Genomic DNA, 19,147 nt, shown 5'->3' on the forward strand with positions numbered 1-19,147 from the left:
ATTGCTTTAAAATGATTTGAGTATCTAAAGTAAATAAATGTATGTGTATGTACTAGAAACTTGTTCAGCACTCACTGCCTAACCACCTTCTATCTGAAACGAGAGGAAAGATCACGAAAGGTTTTGAAGACACTTACAAATCAGCACGAACAATCTACTAAACCACACGGAAAAGAGCTGTAGAACACACACACACACACACACACACACACACACACACACACACACACACACGTTTCTCCAGTCTGGTTCTGTCACTTTATTACCAGGTCACTTGCACACCATTGTGTAGGTTCACACCAAAACTATACAGTCTGTACAATTCTCCAGCCCGTCACAATCAAAAACTAGTGCACTCGCTTTTAAGAAGAGGCACTGACTTTATGCATTGTTTGGTGAAAAGTGAGTGTAAGCAACGCGCGACAGACACACATCCATCAACGTGCAGCTGAGGTGATAAGTCCCATTACTTTATCTGAACGTCATCTCTCTGCCCTGAAGGCTTCACTGTCAGCTGTAATCAAGGCAGCCTGGAGCCCTGGGCCGAGCACTCTACGCGCCGCATTACCACGCGGAGAAGATACCTGCAGTACAGGGTGGGTCAGCCTCTATATGGGACACCTGATGTTCCCCCTGAAATCTTACACTAAACACTCACTTATCACTGAAGATGAACTCTTTAAAACTCACTGGAAACAAAGCAGCCTGGAGAGAAGAAATTAATGTTTTCATATTTGTATTTTAATATTGCACCACAAATAAAAAAGGTGTCTTATATAAAACAGCAGTTAAGACTTTTGTAATGAAACAGAATTATGATAAATAACAACACATACCAAACTCACTTCTTTCCATTCACAAAAAATCCAAAGTGCGTAACATTGAGTAGTAAGTAGTGTTGAACTGCATGTCAGTGGCCCACAAATACAGCGCTGTGCAACAGAGCACCTGTGTGTGTGTGTGTGTGAGAACAAATACAGCGCTGTGCAACAGAGTGCCAGTGTGTGTGTGTGTGAACAAATACAGCGCTGTGCAACAGAGTGCCAGTGTGTGTGTGTGTGTGTGTGTGTGTGTGTGTGTGTGTGTGTGTGTGTGTGTGAACAAATACAGCGCTGTGCAACAGAGCGCAATCCTGACCTGCAGACACAGGCAAGACCTCACCTAGTGTTCCACAAATACACTCTTTATGTAATCTCTAAAGTTCAGGTTTCAGTAATATATTGTGTGTGTGAGAACACAAATACAGCAGTGATAGATGAATTAAGACAAGCTGACTTCTACAGGAGCAGACTGAACTGAGCAGGAAGTGATGCTTGTTTAAACCAGGATGTGATTTAACAGTACATTAAACGTCAGTACATTCACGTGTGTTTACACTGGCTCACGTGCTCATAACTTTGCTGTGACCACACACAGCTGTACATGTGTGTCTCCTTAAGACCGCTGTTAGTATGCAGGGGTTGGGTTTCTCAAGGTTCTACACTCCACAAAACTAAAGTACACTGTGGTGCTACCATGAGGTGAGTGGGAGGACTCTGAACCCAACCACATGTTCCAAACATGCGAACAACAATCCCTCCTTTTTGCAACGCTGCGTACTGCTTCTGAAATAAAGGCGTTGTGGCGCCACTGTGGAATGTGTGTGGTCACACCAACGCGTGTCATTTACTAGTGTCAATTACTGTCATTTAGTTCACTGTGGGCTACAAGACACACTGAAAAGGGCACTACACATTAGAAAGAAAAGTAATGAGAGCATCAGCTATCGAAAGTCCCGAAGCCGTCGACTTGAGAGGAGAGAGGTGATGGTGGATGGTGTTTCGTTCTGAGACTGATGTCTGAAACGAAGACAACGAGCAGCGTTCACTTCACCCACTCTACCGCGGCGCCGAGTAGCTGCAATAGTACTGCTCGTCCGGCCGGAAGCCATAGGCTGTAGCAGGCCGCACGGGAGCCCCCGCCCCCGGTCCGTAGCCATCGGACACGACGCTAGAGGAACAGAGTGATGGACAGAAGCATGAGGTTGTGCAGTGGTAGTTTTGACGTCAACACACTATTCGCCTTGGCCGTGTTTACGCGAGTCACGTGTAAACATACAGTGCAAAGCACACAGTCACTGGCCAACAATGATCATTATTAGCCAGAGGTCAAATGATTTCAGTTTAGCGAGCCTGATATGTTTAAACTTCAGTTAGTACCTTACATCACAATCTAAGAGGCAGTGAGAAGCTGTATGTAATTGTTCATATCACTAGATGGCGCTCTAGTGCTGCTGAAATGCAAACACCATATTTCATGGGGGCCAGACAGCCAGCTTGTGGCAACGGGGAAACACCAATGAAACTTTCAAAAAGAGAAGCAAGGGATAATAAACCAGACCACAGGGTCCTGTAATGTTCCTCAAAACAACAAAATAACTGTCCTCATCTGAGCCAGCTATATAATCCCTAATCATAAAACCATATAAATACAAATCAACAAATATAACTAATTCTAATACATCAGTATTGCGTAAAGCATTTCAGCTCCAGCCAGGGCGTCCTGTGTTAGAACACAATGCTTAACGCAATAGAAAAGGAGAGAGTTCAAAGCCGTTTTTGCTAATAGGACGAGCAGACGGTGTCGGGATTGAAGGCCTGCGAGACGTCCGGGTGCCTCTGAACGCCCCGCTCCACCTTGTCTGCCCCTCCATCTCAGCCTCTCCCTTCTCTTCTCTTAAAATATGAGCTGTTTGCTTTGCCCCTAGCAGCTGCCATAACGGCATGTTGGTCTAAGCCCAAATCACTTCCATGCGAGCGTTTCCGTGTGGCGGCCCCTTTTCTCTCTCCGACCCCCTCCCGACCCTACCCGGGCTCAGAGTATGGTCCTTTTTTTTGGGGGGGGGGCTTTCGAGGAGCACCTTTGCTCTTCGGGACAGAATATGGTGAAAGAGCTTAAGAGGTGCCAAGACATGAATGCAAGTTGTATTACTGATACATAAACCACACAAAAACACTCTCATTTAGAGTCAGTGATAGGGATGTGAAGGAAGTGAAGTCTCGGTGAAAGCACTGACCTCAGATCAGCCCCCAGCCCCTTGCCAGAGGCCTGGTTCCAGCCATCTCAGGTTGCACAAGGAATGTCTGGACACAGTATGGTTTCACCACGGAGCTGAACAGAGCGACTGACGCTCTGGATGGGGAGCGCAGGAACAGATGCAGATATCTGCATAGCCCACCCTCTCGTCCCCCTGTTGTGATCTGGTTTGCTAGAACATGAAATATCTGATGGTTTTATGTGAAAAATGACTTCCTTCATATGCAGAATACAAGAGCCCATTCTGGTTTGGCGTTAACGGCACTGCCGGGTAACCCAAGCGAACCCTGTTCAAAATTTAGCCGCCATCAGCTAAGAGGCAGCTACTGAGCAGAGGTGAGGGAAAGACGAATAATCCGTCAGGCTGAGACAACCCCAGTCCTGCACTAATGCTAACGATGGCGTCAGATGTGCATATTCATGAGGAGAACCCCTCCAAGCGTGGAGAACCACCGGGTGGACCCGCCCAGAGCCGAACACGCTGTTTCACAACCGAGCCGTTCTCTGTGTGCTGACAGGACGAGAGCCAGAGTTTGAGGAGGGACGTGAGAAGACAAAAGAGCCCAGTGTTCCACCGCCAGCCCTGAGAGGCAGGGCAGAGACCGCCTGAAACACAAGCACGGGGCCTCTAAACAGGAAGCAGATCTATCTATCTCTCCCTCTCTCTCTCTCTCTCTCTCTCCCTCTCCCCCCCCCCCTGGATTAACTGGGTCAGTAAATCCACACACTATCCTCATCTCTGCTCTTCCTGTTCCTGTTCCTCTCGCCTTTGCTCCTGATCGACTATGGCATTCCTCTCCCATGCTGTGCGGCACGCCAGCTCTGCTGCAACCACTAACAACTCTCACTGCCATCAAACAGCCATTACAGCCCTCCTGCTGGCCCTGGTGCACATAATACAGGCCACATCACTGCTGATCCTGGATCAGCTGTTATTTAACTTTTTTGGGTTACAGTAACTGATCAGGATCCATTTCCCAAAATAATCGTAGTTACCTACTACTAGTGTTCAGATCATCCTAAATGAGAAAGTATTCTGTGTGACACTTGCTCTACCACTAAAGAAAGTGTTCAGTGTGATACTCACTCTACCACTACAGAGAGAGAGAGAGAGAGAGAGAGAGAGAGAGAGAGAGAGAGAGAGAGTTCAGTGTTCACTCTACCTGTTAAACATGAGCGTTGTTTTATAGTGTTTTGAACTCAAGCCCAGTACAGCATGTATATATCTGCTCTTATATCACCATTCTGACACTTGATCTACATTACAACTATTACATACACATTATAATTATATATTACACACACCTATTACACCTGAATTAACCACTTGGGTGTATTTCAAGTGCTTCAAGCTTTCTATGGTCTCTAGATTAATAATGAAGCAAATGGCAAAGTGTCAGTGGCACCACTGGCACAGTGAGTGCGTGTGTAGCGCTTTCCAGCATGCCTGTCTGATCCCTGCAGGACTGGTGTGGTTGTTGTGTTAGCATGCGCCACACCGTCCCAATGGGAGCCAAACGCAGGCCCTGCATTCCTTTTACAGCCATCACTTACAAAGCGCCCCGGGGGTGGGGTGGATCGGACCTGCCCTCTGTGCTCACTACCCCCCCCCCCCCCCCCCCCCCGTCTCACACCCGTGTCCATGCCAGAGTGAGAGCGTCCCAACACGTCCCACAGCCCAGCCCACGAGAGCACGTGGCTTCTCCGCAGTCTCCAAAGTAGTCGTCTGCTCGACGCCGTTCCAGGAAAACAAAGGGTCGCTCCATAAATCACACCAGGCCGTTCCGCACTCCACCGGGCCGGTCGGAGCAGGAGAAGAGAAACGAGGCCGGGACGGAGGGTTAGGACGGGGAGCCGTGTTTGTTCCCAAAGCTGTGTGTGTGTCTGTGCTGGGGGTAGGCGGACATTCTGACACAGCTCTTTTGAGCCCTGCCCTGCTAAAAACAACAGCACAGACTGGCAGGGGTCGGGGCTTGCTTCACAGAGGGCCCTGTGAGTGTAGTGCGTGTGTGTGTGTGTGTATATGTATGTGTAGAGTGAGTGAGTGTGTGTGTGTGATCATCGAGCCACTGGTGTTCACGTCATTTAGAGCTTCTGTGTTTACCTGCTGTGAAAACCTGGAGGTCCCACAAAGTCTCCATTCTGGAAGTCGGTGAAAAATTCTGGAGTGATGGCACTATCTGCTGGGATTAATCCTTCTGTGGGAAAAATACACACAGGTCACACTTACATGTTTTCATCACAGAAGAAGTTGCAGCTAAAGCCCAGAGAGACCCAGTGTGTCTGTGTTTCCTGTTCTGGTGTAGTTCTGCTGGTGGAGGGGTGGACCAGTCTACGGTGTGTCTGACCTGCGGTGTAGAAGAGGTCAGGCCGCTCCAGAAGGTGTCCGCCCTGCAGGAAGGGCTCTCCCTCGTCTCCATACAGGAACGGTTCCACATCATCTATCTGCCGGTTCTCCACCATCTCCAGCCACTGCGAGTTGTGCCAGCGGAATTTCTCATTCTGGATCTTCCTCCCCCACTCCTCATCGTACTCCTGCAGAGGTGCAGTGACAGAGAAGGGAAAGAGAACATCAGAAACAAACACAAATATCAGAAATAGAAACATAAAAACATCTGAAACACAAAAAAACAACCTCAAACATCAGAAACACACAGAAAAACAAACACCAGAAACCCATAAACTCCATAAGACTCACACCAGTTGTCGGTATAGCCTGGCGTCAACACTTCCAGCACAAATGATTAACAGATTAAATTAAAATTTGATTGAATGTTAACTGATGCCCCACTTCCTTAACGACATCAGTATGTATGGGTGAAGTTTTCCTTTTACCAGCACAGAGCTGATCCAGGTGTCTCTAGGGCTGGGCTCCTTAGCCAACAGCAAACACGCCAGCGTTCCCATTCCTCTGTATGGTCCGCAGTCGATAAAGTATTCTTTTGATACTTTTCGCAGTTAAGCCCCACTGAGCGCTGTGCTCCCAGCCCCCGCTGATTAATCATCCCGGCCCAAAGCCGAGGCCCCTGGGCACGAACGGCCACCCGTGGCCCCAGGCTCAAACAGGCCCATTGTCACAGGCTGGGCCAAACTGGCAGAGGAGCTGTCATTTTTTGTCAAGATGGGAATTAATCAAACCGCCTCGCAGTCTGGCAAGTGCTCCGGACGCCTTTTCCTTGGCCAGGAACGGCAGAGAGTGAGTTTAGTGGTGAAGCTAATCAATCTTGCCAAGAGGGAGCTGGTGACATTTCTCAGTCAGGTGGCTGTATGTGGACATGAACCAGGTTCTAAGTGCTTCATAAACAGATTATATAAAACCTCACGCAAAAGAAGTACTGACCAGTGGATCATTAAGAACCCAGGCTCCTAACAGGGCCAGAGTAAATAAAGGAACCGGTACCACTGACAACCAGCCCAGAGAAAGCGGGAATAAGAATGCACCATAAATAAAGCATGAAGCAGACCAAGCAGACGACCACCACGGCACAAAACTCCCGTGAGGGACAGGTCATAAAATTGTAAGATCAAATCGCTCTAGCTGAAAGATCAAGCCTGGGTGTGTGTGTGTGTGGTATTTAGGGGGCCTGCGTTCTGTTCCCTATACCTATCTGAGTCTAACCAGATCCCTCCTGGCCCTTTGATGTGGTTTCCAGCTTTAATAGCCCTGATCAGCTGTATAGAACGCTTCCTCTCGCCTCAGAAAGGAACCTGAGATAATGGAGACCTAATTACATGAATCTGAGGCCTGGACAGACTCACTGTGAGCTCAGGGATCCACCACCAGAGACATTCAGACAGGTTTATTTGCTGTGTTCCTGACCCTGCAAATGCCAATACAAGCAACCTGGCCAGGGGTCAGGGCAGGCTGAAGGTCAGGGTTTAGTGAAGCAACACCCACAGCAATAATATCCAGCGTGTTGTCGCACACTTTGCGAATTTCGGCGTTCTTGTCATGCATCAGGTCGACGAGATAGGCAGGAGCTTCTGGAGATCAGAGTTGAGGTTGATGGACAGCATGAATGAGTGTGTGTGTGTTCGTGTGTGTGTAGACACAGGGCAGTGGGAAGGATACGGGTCTCTTTAATAATGACATCTCGGGTGGCCTGGTGGAACACCATCTGGTAGAAGACGTACACAATCTGACACACAAACTCATCGTCCTCCTGCTGGGCTGCAGACGCACGCACGCACGCACACACACACACACACACACACACACACACACACACACACACACACACACACACACACACACACACACACACACACACACACACACACACACACACACACACACACAAACACACAAAAGGTTCAGATCTCTGCTCTGGAGTGGGCAGGGCTGGTCGTGGACTCTGTGATGCCACTCTACCATTGAGCAGCTCAATGAGTGCTGGGATGATGCCCGACTTGGCCAGTAGAGCGGCGCAGGAGTCATCCATGGAGACCGTGCCGATCATCATCACCACCTCCAGCACCAGGTCGTCTTCTGCTGAGCCTGGAGGTCACAGGTTATGGTCAAAGAGGCTTTAGTAAAAACCCTTTGTACAAAGACAGCGCATGACCTCTAAATGCCATGTGACCTTTGGCATGACAGTGCGACAGCTACACTAACATGCAACTGAATTCTCAGACAGGTATAAAGCATAAATGCTTCTTTTCTCTCATTAACGAGAGTTGTATGACTCATTAACATCTCATTAACGAGACTCATATGTCTCATTAACATCTCATCATCATATATTACAGCTGAAGTGAATCAGAACCTGGGTGGAGTGGTGAGGAGTGGGAGGATGTTACCAGGTTTGAGGTGATCTTTGAGGTACGGCGCGAGGTTGTACTCCTTCAGCACCAGCTCCCAGTCCAGGTCAGGAATGGTGAGGTTGGCCAGAGTGCCCAGACACTCGATGACAAACTCCTCCTCCTCGTCCTGTCCAACCTGGGATGCCAGGTCCCCAACGTAGTCCTGAGCAAACACAGTGGGACAACGGCTAGGACACCGCCGACCGGAAGCATCCAGGAATACGGACGGCTGGTGCGCGTGTCACACTCACGATGAAGAGGGTCTTGGAGGGGCCGTCGTGCTGGGAGATGTTCCGAATCATTTTCATCATCAGAGGATCCTTCCGCTTCAACGCTCTCTTCATCAACATCTTCAGACCGTTACCTTCCACGAGAAGACACCAGGGGTGGGGTGTGTGTATGTGTGTGTGTGTGCACGTGCGCATGTAAGTGCATGTGTGTGTGTGTGTGTGCGTGCAAGTGCATGTTGGAGTGAGAGTGAGAGTGTGTGTGTGTTCTAACCTTCACATAGGAGCTGGGCATTTCTCTTGTTGGCAGCCAGATTAATGCAGAAGGATACAAGCTCTGTGTCCATCCTCTCCTCACCGCAATCAAACATCATCTTCATCACCTGACAATCACACACCATCAACATCACCCATAACATGTCACACCCAACACACCCACCCCCTCACCTCAAGCCCATTCAGCCTAAGGTGTGTGTGACGTTAGGTTAGGCTCCGATCTGGGGTGCGGCGGAGGGTCTTTGTGCGCCCACGTCTGCTATTTCTACCAAACCTTCTCCACCTTCATTCATATCTCCTCTGCCCTACAACTACAATCCCACTATAATCCCACTCTGTTCCATGGGGTGCGAGGGAGAGAGCTGGGACAGAGCTGCTGGGGTGTGGGGTAACTCAGGCTGATCTACATGTGGAGCGGCTGGGGTGTGGGGTAACTCAGGCTGATCTACATGTGGAGCGGCTGGGGTGTGGGGTAACTCAGGCTGATCTACATGTGGAGCGGCTGGGGTGTGGGGTAACTCAGGCTGATCTACATGTGGAGCGGCTGGGGTGTGGGGTAACTCAGGCTGATCTACATGTGGAGTGGCTGGGGTGTAGGGTAACTCAGGCTGATCTACATGTGGAGCGGCTGGGGTGTAGGGTAACTCAGGCTGATCTACATGTGGAGCGGCTGGGGTGTAGGGTAACTCAGGCTGATCTACATGTGGAGCGGCTGGGGTGTGGGGTAACTCAGGCTGATCTACCTGTGGAATGCAGTCAGTGTAGGCAAACATGGACTTGAAGCGGTCGTCCATGCTGATGTGGTACAGGATGCGCACAGCCAGATGCCTCTGCGTTTCGTCTCCTGAAACACACACACACACACACACAAACTGGAGTTGCATGCACAAACTTAGACCAGTCCAACGTTTTCCACATGTCTCACACAATGCTCAGACCACAAAAATAAAATTGCCAATCAGAGGAAAAGCTGTAACCATCATGCTGAAGCTTTTGGCAATCATGAGATAAAAGACACTGAACCCGTGTTACAGCAGGTGATGTTTACAGCGTAGATGGGCATATTTCTAGGGGTGCTGCACACACATACAAGAAGCGCCTGGGTCACATCCATACCTCCAGCTTAATCAGGGAGAGAGAGAGGGAAAAAGAGAAAAAATTAGAGAACAAGATAGAGAGAAAGAGAGAGAGGAAGAGAGAAAGAGAGCGCGAGCGTGGTGGTTGGAGCTGCTCTCAGACCCCTCAGGCTAGGGCAGGGTTATCTCAGCCTATTGGACCCAGATGTGCTCCCAAAGACCCCAGAAAGAGAAGGACTCCTACGTTTAAATGGCCAAAGAGGAGGAAGCATAAATTTTACTACCATTAATAACTTCAAGCTCACTGCTCTACCCTGCAAGCAAGAGCAATCGGCCTGGACATGTGCTTCTCATTAGCAAAAGATACACACACACACACACACACACACACACACACACACACACACTGCAGCACTCAACATGCGCACTCCCACACGCCCTCATGCATAGACACGCACATGCATGCATTGTCACACGCGCACGCGCGAACACACACACCCTTTATGCTTCCCTCTGCAGGTAGGAAAAACACTACAAGGACTCATCCCCTTGACAAGGATCCACGCTAAACATGTTTAGAACTGTTCTGGAGTCCTGAAAGGACACGGGGAGGGGTCAGCGGAAGGGGTCAAGGGGGAGGGGCTGGTGTGGAGAAAAAGTGTTTGGGGGTGTTTAGTGGGAGAGACCTGTTGCAGCTGCAGCCTGGGGCAAGGCAACCACAAGCAGGCCTGCAGCTCCATCCACCCTCTCGCTAGGGGTTATGCTAGGGTGAGCCTGTGTCAGTATGAGGTTTGCTGTGGGGTGGGTGGTGAGACACCCCTCACCGAGACGGAACTGCACACCTCCAAAACGTCGCCGAGTGATAAACAAGGCAGCCCACCCCAATTCCCCCTCCCCCTCCCCAAGCTCAGAGATAACACACAGGGAGGTTGCGGATTCCCTTTCATCTCATCGGTGGGGTCGCGACCCTCGGAATGGCCGCCAAGGCTGAGATCTTCTGGCTGGTCCAGACCCGCTCAGAGGAGATAAGGGATGAGTGCAGCCCCCAGCTCAGGGTCAGCGGAGAGGGCGGCGGGTCAAGATAGATAAATGCATGAGCTTTAGGAAGCCTGTCCCCGATGTTCAGACTGTGATTGTGTGTGTGTGTGTGTGTGTGTGTGTGTGTGTGTGTGTGTGTGTGTGTGTGTGGACCCACATATCTCCACAGGCTGCTCGCACTGGACGCCCCTCGTGCTGGAAAAACAACATTTACTTTAGGAGCGAGTGTGTTATTTTACCAAGTGTATTATATTAATTATGCAGGACACATGACTCCTCCCCCAGGACTGTTCCAAAGACACATCAGTGGTGCCAAAAGCAACCACACCAGGGTTTACAGACCAGGACCAATCACACGCTCCGCTTCATCTCGGGGAGTGGTTAGTCTAAGAGCTAGGCTGCATCCAGCCAGGAGAATTCACGCCACTCACTCAGGCCTCTGATGTGCAGTGATGTGGACACTTTTGCAAGTCTGTATATACGATTCTCTGCTAAGACTGCATCTAACAGTAAAGTAGGCAAGGCAACATTTTAAACGAAAAGAAAGGAGAGTCTAGTGTGGCAGTCCTGTGAAGCAAGGGGCATGCAAATACACCCCCACCCCTCACCCCGGATACCTAGCAGCACGGTGAGCTTGGGCAGCAGTCCTGCCTGCACCATCTTGCTGCGGAGGCCTGTGTCAAAGGAGAGGTTATGGAGGAGGCGCAGGGTGACGCTCAGCAGGTCCTCGTGATCACAGGGCACCAGCTTAGCTAGCTTCTCCACCGTGTCTGTTTCAGCCTAGTGTACACATGCACACACAAACAGATTAACAGCAATCATATGGCATAAAAGACTAGTACTACACTAGAAAAGGAGAGGGAGAGAGAGTGAGTGTGTGTAGAGTGCAGAGGGAATACTAGAACACATACAAACAAACGTGAATCACTGCTGTAAAGCGGCCCTTCCCAGCAGGCCTTGGGCGCACTGGACTGCTGGCCGTGAGTGAGCAGCACAGGTGCCCGTCACGTGGCCTCTGCCCAGCTGGTTAACACGTCTGTTGGCTACTGCAGCCGTGCCTGCTGCACCCTCAGCTGCAGGTGTTGCCAGGGGGTGTGGGCAACCTGAGCCCCAGTGCGCACTCAGGCCTTCAGTGTCCACACTACAACGGGCACCACAGCTGGTAATGAGGAACGCCGCCACACTGCACCAACATGCAAGGGCTACCTCCCAAGGCCTGTCGCCACAGCCACGCACATTCTTCGACTTCACCCCCTATGCCCCAAGACTCCGCTATCTCGACATCCTTCAACAACGCACTATCAAAGAGTCCACTGAGCCTAACCAGAGCAGGGAACGAGCGAGATAGAGAGTAGAGAAAAGGACTGAGTCAGGCCTGCTGAGATTCTGCGAGTGAGGCCTTGTGGTGTGAACATGTGTGTGGACGTGTGTGGGCATGGGGGGGGGGCGAGGGGGATATTATTATGGGTCTCTACGTGACTTAAAAGAGGCAACACGCCAGCACCTCAGTGTTATCTGGTGTCAGAGTTGATCTGAGAAGAGACCATTTCATTTCAACTTCAATATTTAATTAATTAATTAGCAGCAGAAAAAATGTTAAAAGTTTAAAATGAAACTTTAAAGAAGAATCCAGAGGCGGCGCGTGGAGACCAGTGTGGAGGCGCCGCGTGGAGACTAGTGTGGAGGCAGCGTGTGGAGACCAGTGTGGAGGCGGCGTGTGGAAGTGACGTGTGGAAACCAGTGTCCCCCCCCCTCACCATGTCGTTCTTGTTCTCCAGGAAGATGCTGAGCTTCTTGAGGAAGGAGACCACGAGCACCAGGAGCTCCTGGCTGTCCCGCTCCAGGGTCTTCACCAGCAGGTGCACCACGTTCCTGTTGCGCATCTTCAGTTCGGTGTGTGTGTCCTCAGACAGGTTCAGCAGCAGATATAGTGCCACTGTCCACAAAAAGCCAGAAATTACCCAGCAATGAAATAAACATAAACATGAAACGACTAATGCGTAAAAGAACCATCCGTGTCCTGCGTGGAGCGTGTACCTCTGAGGAGCTGCTCCTGTTTGCTCAGCAGGCCCTGGTACTTCTTAAGGGCCTTGTCATAATCCTTCTTCAGGTTCTGGTTCTCTGGGTCCTCCTGCCGTTCCACAAGTCAAGGAACATCACGTCAGAATATACACAAAGACTTGGTCTATTGCGAGGACTCTACCTGGTCCGCCGTCTTGGGACCGAGTTCAAGGTGAATTTGTGCTTTCCACCTAATTCCGATACTCCCAAGTCTCGCCCAGGAACTGGAATTATATTGGAAGTGTAACCAAAGAACCCCCCCCCCCCCCTTGACCACTGACCTCTCTGTGCCCACCCCATCTCTCTCTGACCTCCGATCCAGCCACATATCAAGGAAGGATATCGGCCCTCTTCTTCTTCTGCAGCTCCTCCTGCCACAGGTCATACCTCTTCAGCTCGTGTTCCATGATGCCCATGCACAGCGTGCCGATTTTGTAGTGGGTGATCAGCCCGTGGAACTGGATGAAACTGGGGGGAGAAAGCGCTGGCATGTTTTCACCTGTAGTAAAGCCCCAGCCGGCGTGGAATGTCGTCCCTCGCTGCGACTATGATGGATATGCACCATATTCACTTTATAGTCCCACAGAGATGTACTGAGCAGGAGAAAGAGCCAAGAACAGCTCTGGGACTTCACAGTCAGCTGCCCAACCCACTGCTCAAATTGGTCTTGACAGTGGACAACACTGCTGTATTATGATTATGTATGATGAAACTATTTCAAAAAGTGAAAACAAATCTCCATGGTGTCGGTGTGTCTCCACTATTTAGATTAGAGACAGAAAAGAGAGAGACAAAAAAAAGAGTGAGTGAGAAAGAGAGACAGACAGACAGACGCAAAAAAGAAAGACAGGGAGGGAGAGAGAGAGGGAGAGAGAGAAAGAGAGAGAGAAAACCAACAGACAAGAGAAAGAGGCGGAGAGTCTGGTGTTACCTGGAGAAACAGAAGAAGATGTAAATGATGGTGGTTGCCAGGTCTACACTCTGCTTCCAGTCCTCCCTCAGCACTCTGGCCAGTGCACCGAGGACCGTCTCTGTGGAGCAGCACCCCAGAACAAAACTACTGTCACACCTCTACTGTCTACACCTCTGTGGTTCATTGTGAGAAACTAAGATGAAATATTTCATCAAATGTTGAGATTTTATGACAGCCATACAGTGTATAACTACATTTTACTAGTCTGTTAATTTACTGAACTGCTTCATTAACTTTAATTTGAGGTGGTGCATTTGACACGTATTGTGTTGTTCTAAGTACTCTATGTCTGAACATTAGGCATCGCCATTACCCTTTTAGAAGCCGATAAACAACTTCATTACCAGCAGAAAGAATCAAAACAGTGCCAGCTAAACCTGCCACTGTTAACAGCACTAATATTAGTCTACAGCATCCACGTTAAACATTTCCACTAGACTAACATTAGTGCCTTAAACACCAGCAGGTCTGACACTCAGAGTTAAAGATACTGTACTTCTTTTATGAACCACTTTATAAAATAACAGAATCTGAAAAGATATGAAGAGATATGAGATATGAAGATAATATGTAGACAGTAAGTTCTCTTTGAAAACTTGTCTGTACTGTGTATAGATGAAGTGCTACCACAAATCCCCAAAAAGCAAGATGGCTGCCAACTGAGATGCAGGAAAAGACTGGAAACAATATGAATGAGCTCTGAACAATGAACGAAAAAGTTCACACAGCATGGAAGGAGAGCAGTAAATATAGCAGTAAAGGGAAGTCACCTAAATGTTGGTAAAAGAACCAAAACCGGCATTTTTTTGGAAGTGGCCGGGTTGTCCTGAAACCTGAGAGACACATCAGAGAAGCTGAGGCTTTGGGAGCTGATCAGGATGGAACTGTTGACGGCGGGTTAAAGCAACACAGCCGGGGGGGCTTCAGCTTTAGTTATGGCCTAGAGGGTCAGGGGAGCCCGGAGCCACCAGGAAGAGAATGGAGGAGAGGTCGCGTCTCCTGTGGCACCAGGAACGAGACTTCCTCCCGGACCGGAAACCCATGCTACACTGCGGCAAGCGCCCCCAGGGCCTCCTCTTTTCTCCGCAACCCCACGGTGACTCCCCTACGCCGTCATTATTGTTTCATAACGAAGTGCATGTTAACAGCTTTTGACAACTTTATTGAGGACATAATTTATGCCGACAGGAGAGATGTACGACACACGTGTTGGTTTGAGGGACATCAGAGCACTTGTAATGCGCAAAGAGAACACGGCCGGGGAACACTCCATGAAAACGGATAGTCTCCGCGCACACATACACACATTTTTTTATATATATATATATATATACACACACACACACACACACACACATACATACATACATACATACATACACACACACACACACACACACACACACACACACACACACACACACACACACACACACACACACACACACATATATATATGTGTATATATGTGAAAACAGGACGCTGGGTTTATACTGCACACTGGCTTAATCAAAAGAAATGCAGCTTGGGTTAGACTTTCAGGTTTTTTGTTTTGTTTTGTTTTTGTTTTACAGCTTGGAAGAGTGATTTATTTCCTAAAAACATCACAGACCTTTCTGATGCAAAGAACTAAACATTTCATAAAAATATCAACTCAAAGGCTGGGCTACTTTGAGAATGAACCAGAATTAACTCATGTTTAACTCTACAAACACCTTTAAGCAAGTACAGTCCCAGTAGTAACCTGAGGATAACTGGGCTTTTGTCTGGGGATGGAAAATGGCTCTATGAGGTCACCGCGTATCGTTCTGCTGAGTGCTTGAACTCTGAGGGCACCGCGTACCATTCTGCAGCAACTCCTCCAGGTTGTCAGGGTTACGGGCCAGGCGCAGGATCAGGGTGGCCCCGCGGACCTTCTCCGGCACATCCTCGTACAGCAGCTCCACATAGTCATCTATGTTGTTAATGTTGGCCTCCTCGTCCAGCTGCAACAGCACAACAGCAGCATGTCTGTGGCGCATCCATGTTCTCTGCCGCATGGATCCTAAACGCTACGATGCCTACCAATCCGATGTACGTACACAGTTAAATCTACTCACCACTATCACCTAACTCGAGCTTGGCTCAAAAAACATCTGACAACAAGCAAAAGGCATTCGGTGCACAGCAGAAGACACGTCAAGAAAACAACGCAGCGCACGAGGTTGCGGGTCTCTGAGCCGTACCTCCATCCCCTCGAAAGGAGTTGGATCCCTCGGCTTGATTTGTTTCTTGTCCCTTTTCTCTGAGGAGCAAAATGCAAACACAGACGACACAGGGATTTCTGCTTGTGTTTACTTTAGCACCCTGCCAAAGTAAACAGCCTGGCCCTGCACTGTTGCTGACAGGGCAGGAGCTCTGCAGGCCCGTACCTGTGGGCGACCTGCGGTTCTGCAGGTAGAAGAGGAGCTGTTCCACCTCAGGAAGCTTGGAAGGGGATATAAGCTTGCACTCCTCCACCACCTTCCGAGCTAATGACCCGATATCCGTGCTGCTATTAAGGCTTTTCAGACGGATGCTGAGAGAGGGGGAAGGAAAGCTGTCATTCAGATCTACAGAAAAATTAAAAACAGTTGAAAAATATGAAAAGGTGCAAGAAATGCTGCTCACAGTTTCTGACAGGCCTTTCGCTCGCCCAACATTGGGTCCCCAAGTTCACCCAGAATGGTTGCTTCCACCTCATACTGGACAACAAGGGCTTTCTCCGTAGGATGGACATCTAGACTACCTGCCTTGACCTTCCTGAAGATCGTAAACAGAACCCGGGCAGGGTTCACTGTGAACAGAACCCGGACAGGGTTCACCGTGAACAGAACCCGGACAGGGTCAATCGTGAACAGAACCCGGGCAGGGTTCATTGTGAACAGAACCTGGACAGGGTTCATTGTGAACAGAACCTGGACAGGGTTCATTGTGAACAGAACCTGGACAGGGTTCATTGTGAACAGAACCCGGACAGGGTTCACATTCATACGGTTCGACCTACAGTCTGGTGGAAAATGTAATGAATTGATAAAGCTGGTTTTTAGCCTGTCAAAGTCAATGTCAATTTTATTATCATTTCCAGTCACCACAAATGCGTTGAGTGAGGAGTGAAATACAGCTAAATGCCTTAAATGTAAATATAAATGAAATACAGTCTCTCCATTAAAGAGAATAACAGAGAAGTGCAACAGTGTCAATATTATAAATACACACAAGAGTGCAAATAGACAGTAAACACAACAAGTACAGGACATAAACAACACACAAACCTATTAATAAACTACACAATCTCCTTCTCTATATTAAACAATCAGAGCAAAACAAACATTCCCAGGGCAGAACAGGAAAGAACACTATACCAGACTAGCCAGTTTCCTAGTTGTCTGTTTTCTTTTTTTGTATGTATGTGTTTTTTTGTATGTATGTATGTAACCGTGAATTACCACCAAACGAGACCCCACTGGCCACGAAACCTTCACATAAGTAGCTAGTCTAATAGTTACGTACAGTAGTAACGTGTGTGCAGCTTCCAGCTGGCTGAGGCGAGTTAACTGTCCGACTGAGGGGAGTTAACTGTCTGACTGAGGCGAGCTAACTGTGACTGAGGGGAGCTAACTGTGACTGAGGGGAGTTAACTGTCCGACTGAGGCGAGCTAACTGTGACTGAGGGGAGTTAACTGTCTGACTGAGGCGAGCTAACTGTGACTGAGGGGAGCTAACTGTGACTGAGGGGAGTTAACTGTCCGACTGAGGCGAGCTAACTGTGACTGAGGGGAGTTAACTGTCTGACTGAGGGGAGCTAACTGTGACTGAGGGGAGCTAACTGTGACTGAGGGGAGCTAACTGTGACTGAGGGGAGCTAACTGTCCGACTGAGGGGAGCTAACTGTGACTGAGGGGAGCTAACTGTGACTGAGGGGAGCTAACTGTGACTGAGGGGAGTTAACTGTCCGACTGAGGGGAGCTAACTGTGACTGAGGGGAGCTAACTGTGACTGAGGCGAGCTAACTGTCCGACTGAGGCGAGCTAACTGTGACTGAGGGGAGTTAACTGTGACTGAGGGGAGTTAACTGTCTGACTGAGGCGAGCCAACTGTGACTGAGGCGAGCTAACTGTGACTGAGGGGAGTTAACTGTCCGACTGAGGCTAGCTAACTGTCTGACTGAGGCGAGCTAACTGTCTGACTGAGGCGAGCCAACTGTGACTGAGGGGAGTTAACTGTCTGACTGAGGCGAGCCAACTGTGACTGAGGGGAGTTAACTGTCTGACTGAGGCGAGCCAACTGTGACTGAGGGGAGTTAACTGTCTGACTGAGGCGAGCCAACTGTGACTGAGGGGAGTTAACTGTCTGACTGAGGCGAGCTAACTGTCTGACTGAGGCGAGCTAACTGTCTGACTGAGGCGAGCTAACTGTCTGACTGAGGCGAGCTAACTGTCTGACTGAGGCGAGCTAACTGTCTGACTGAGGCGAGCTAACTGTCTGACTGAGGCGAGCTAACTGTCTGACTGAGGCGAGCTAACTGTGACTGAGGCGAGCTAACTGTCTGACTGAGGCGAGCTAACTGTCTGACTGAGGGGAGTTAACTATTTGTGGAGAGGGCTAGCAAGGCTAGCTAGCGTTAGCTCGCGCAGTAGGCTAGCGGGTTAGCGTCAGCGCGAAGAGGACGCAGAGACCGACCTCTTTAAATACCTCACGTCCTCCGCCTGCATCGCCTCTGCCGCGTCTGCCGGGAGCTTCAGCTCTTACTTGTGTTCACGAATCCTCCGTTCCGTTCAGCGTCGCGTTCTGTTGCCCAGACAAACGTTGACGTTCGCGTTGCCAGGGCGGAACCAGTTTCCCAAAAGCGCGCAGTCCCGTGATATCGCCACCTACAGGCGAGGAGGGGTACCTGCACTCAGCGCTCAGACGTGCGACCTGCTGGCAGATTTAACACGACAGCTATTTAATCCCACCATACATCACAGAATCGGATTGAATGTAAAAAAAAAAAAAAGAAGACTGATAACGGTTCAAATACGTTTACAACTTGTATATTAAAAACTGACCTTTTAATTTGCGATTTAAGATGTCTTTTCTGTCACAAGTCTTATGACAATGCATTTTGTAGCAAGACCTCAGTAACAGATTTTTTTTTCACTGTTCATGTCATATTTCTAACGCATCAGAATTTGATTCACTTTGTGTTGACTCTCTAAATGTGCTGTGTGAGCAATAAAGACAGAAAAAAATGAGGTTAAGGTCATAATTTGTCATAGTTATGCTGAACGGGGCATTTAATTTCCGAGGAGATTCCCGCTACCACTAGCTAACGCAGCTTTTATCCAGTTGCTCCAAGAAGTCTGGTTTTGGTATGCGAAATGTCAAATGACTACTAACCATCAATTGCAAGGCAGACTGCTGGTATTTTGGCTGAAATATCAAAGCCTGATTGGTCAGATGAGTGACAGTCATCTGACCAACAGGAGCTGAGACAACAAAAAATGAGAACCTGGAAATGTCAGTGAAAACAGCAGTGTGTCACTGGAGGGTATAATTGCCATGTTTGGATGATCGGAGCATGTGGGCTGTAACACAGCTGTGGTGTTTCTGTTAGT

General features: G+C 49.1%; 1 protein-coding gene across 2 annotated transcripts; it reads right to left on the reverse strand.

Annotated features, from left to right (window-relative positions):
* Window positions 1-719: 719 nt before the first annotated feature.
* kifap3a (kinesin-associated protein 3a) lies at window positions 720-18,380 on the reverse strand. 2 transcript variants are annotated; one of them, XM_027015922.2, is made up of 20 exons: window positions 18,231-18,262; window positions 16,179-16,310; window positions 15,941-16,086; window positions 15,755-15,813; window positions 15,373-15,514; window positions 13,488-13,587; window positions 12,900-13,024; window positions 12,533-12,631; window positions 12,253-12,431; window positions 11,113-11,275; window positions 9,125-9,225; window positions 8,380-8,488; window positions 8,130-8,242; window positions 7,876-8,041; window positions 7,448-7,573; window positions 7,148-7,246; window positions 6,974-7,059; window positions 5,424-5,610; window positions 5,180-5,273; window positions 720-1,989 (listed from the first exon to the last, which is right to left on the reverse strand). In XM_027015922.2, the coding sequence occupies exons 1-20, from the start codon at window positions 18,260-18,262 to the stop codon at window positions 1,878-1,880; spliced, it is 2,370 nt and encodes a 789-aa protein (XP_026871723.2). In that variant the 3' UTR covers window positions 720-1,877. The 2 variants fall into 2 exon arrangements, with proteins under 2 accessions (XP_026871723.2, XP_026871724.2); XM_027015923.2 differs by having other exon boundaries at window positions 1,878-1,989; window positions 18,243-18,380.
* Window positions 18,381-19,147: the final 767 nt, after the last annotated feature.

Source organism: Electrophorus electricus, chromosome 3, assembly GCF_013358815.1.
Source record: "Electrophorus electricus isolate fEleEle1 chromosome 3, fEleEle1.pri, whole genome shotgun sequence".
In the NCBI taxonomy this organism is placed as follows: Eukaryota; Metazoa; Chordata; class Actinopteri; order Gymnotiformes; family Gymnotidae; genus Electrophorus; species Electrophorus electricus.

Bases quoted from the DNA above. Each gene is read 5' to 3' on its own strand.
- kifap3a (XM_027015922.2), bottom strand. From the start codon at position 18,262: ATGCAGGCGGAGGACGTGAGGTATTTAAAGAG. The intron at 13,025-13,487 runs GTAACACCAGAC...TTCTCCCCCCAG, and splicing joins ATCTTCTTCTGTTTCTCCAG to TTTCATCCAGTTCCACGGGC. The intron at 8,042-8,129 runs GTGAGTGTGACA...GTGTTTGCTCAG, and splicing joins CCTCCAAGACCCTCTTCATC to GACTACGTTGGGGACCTGGC.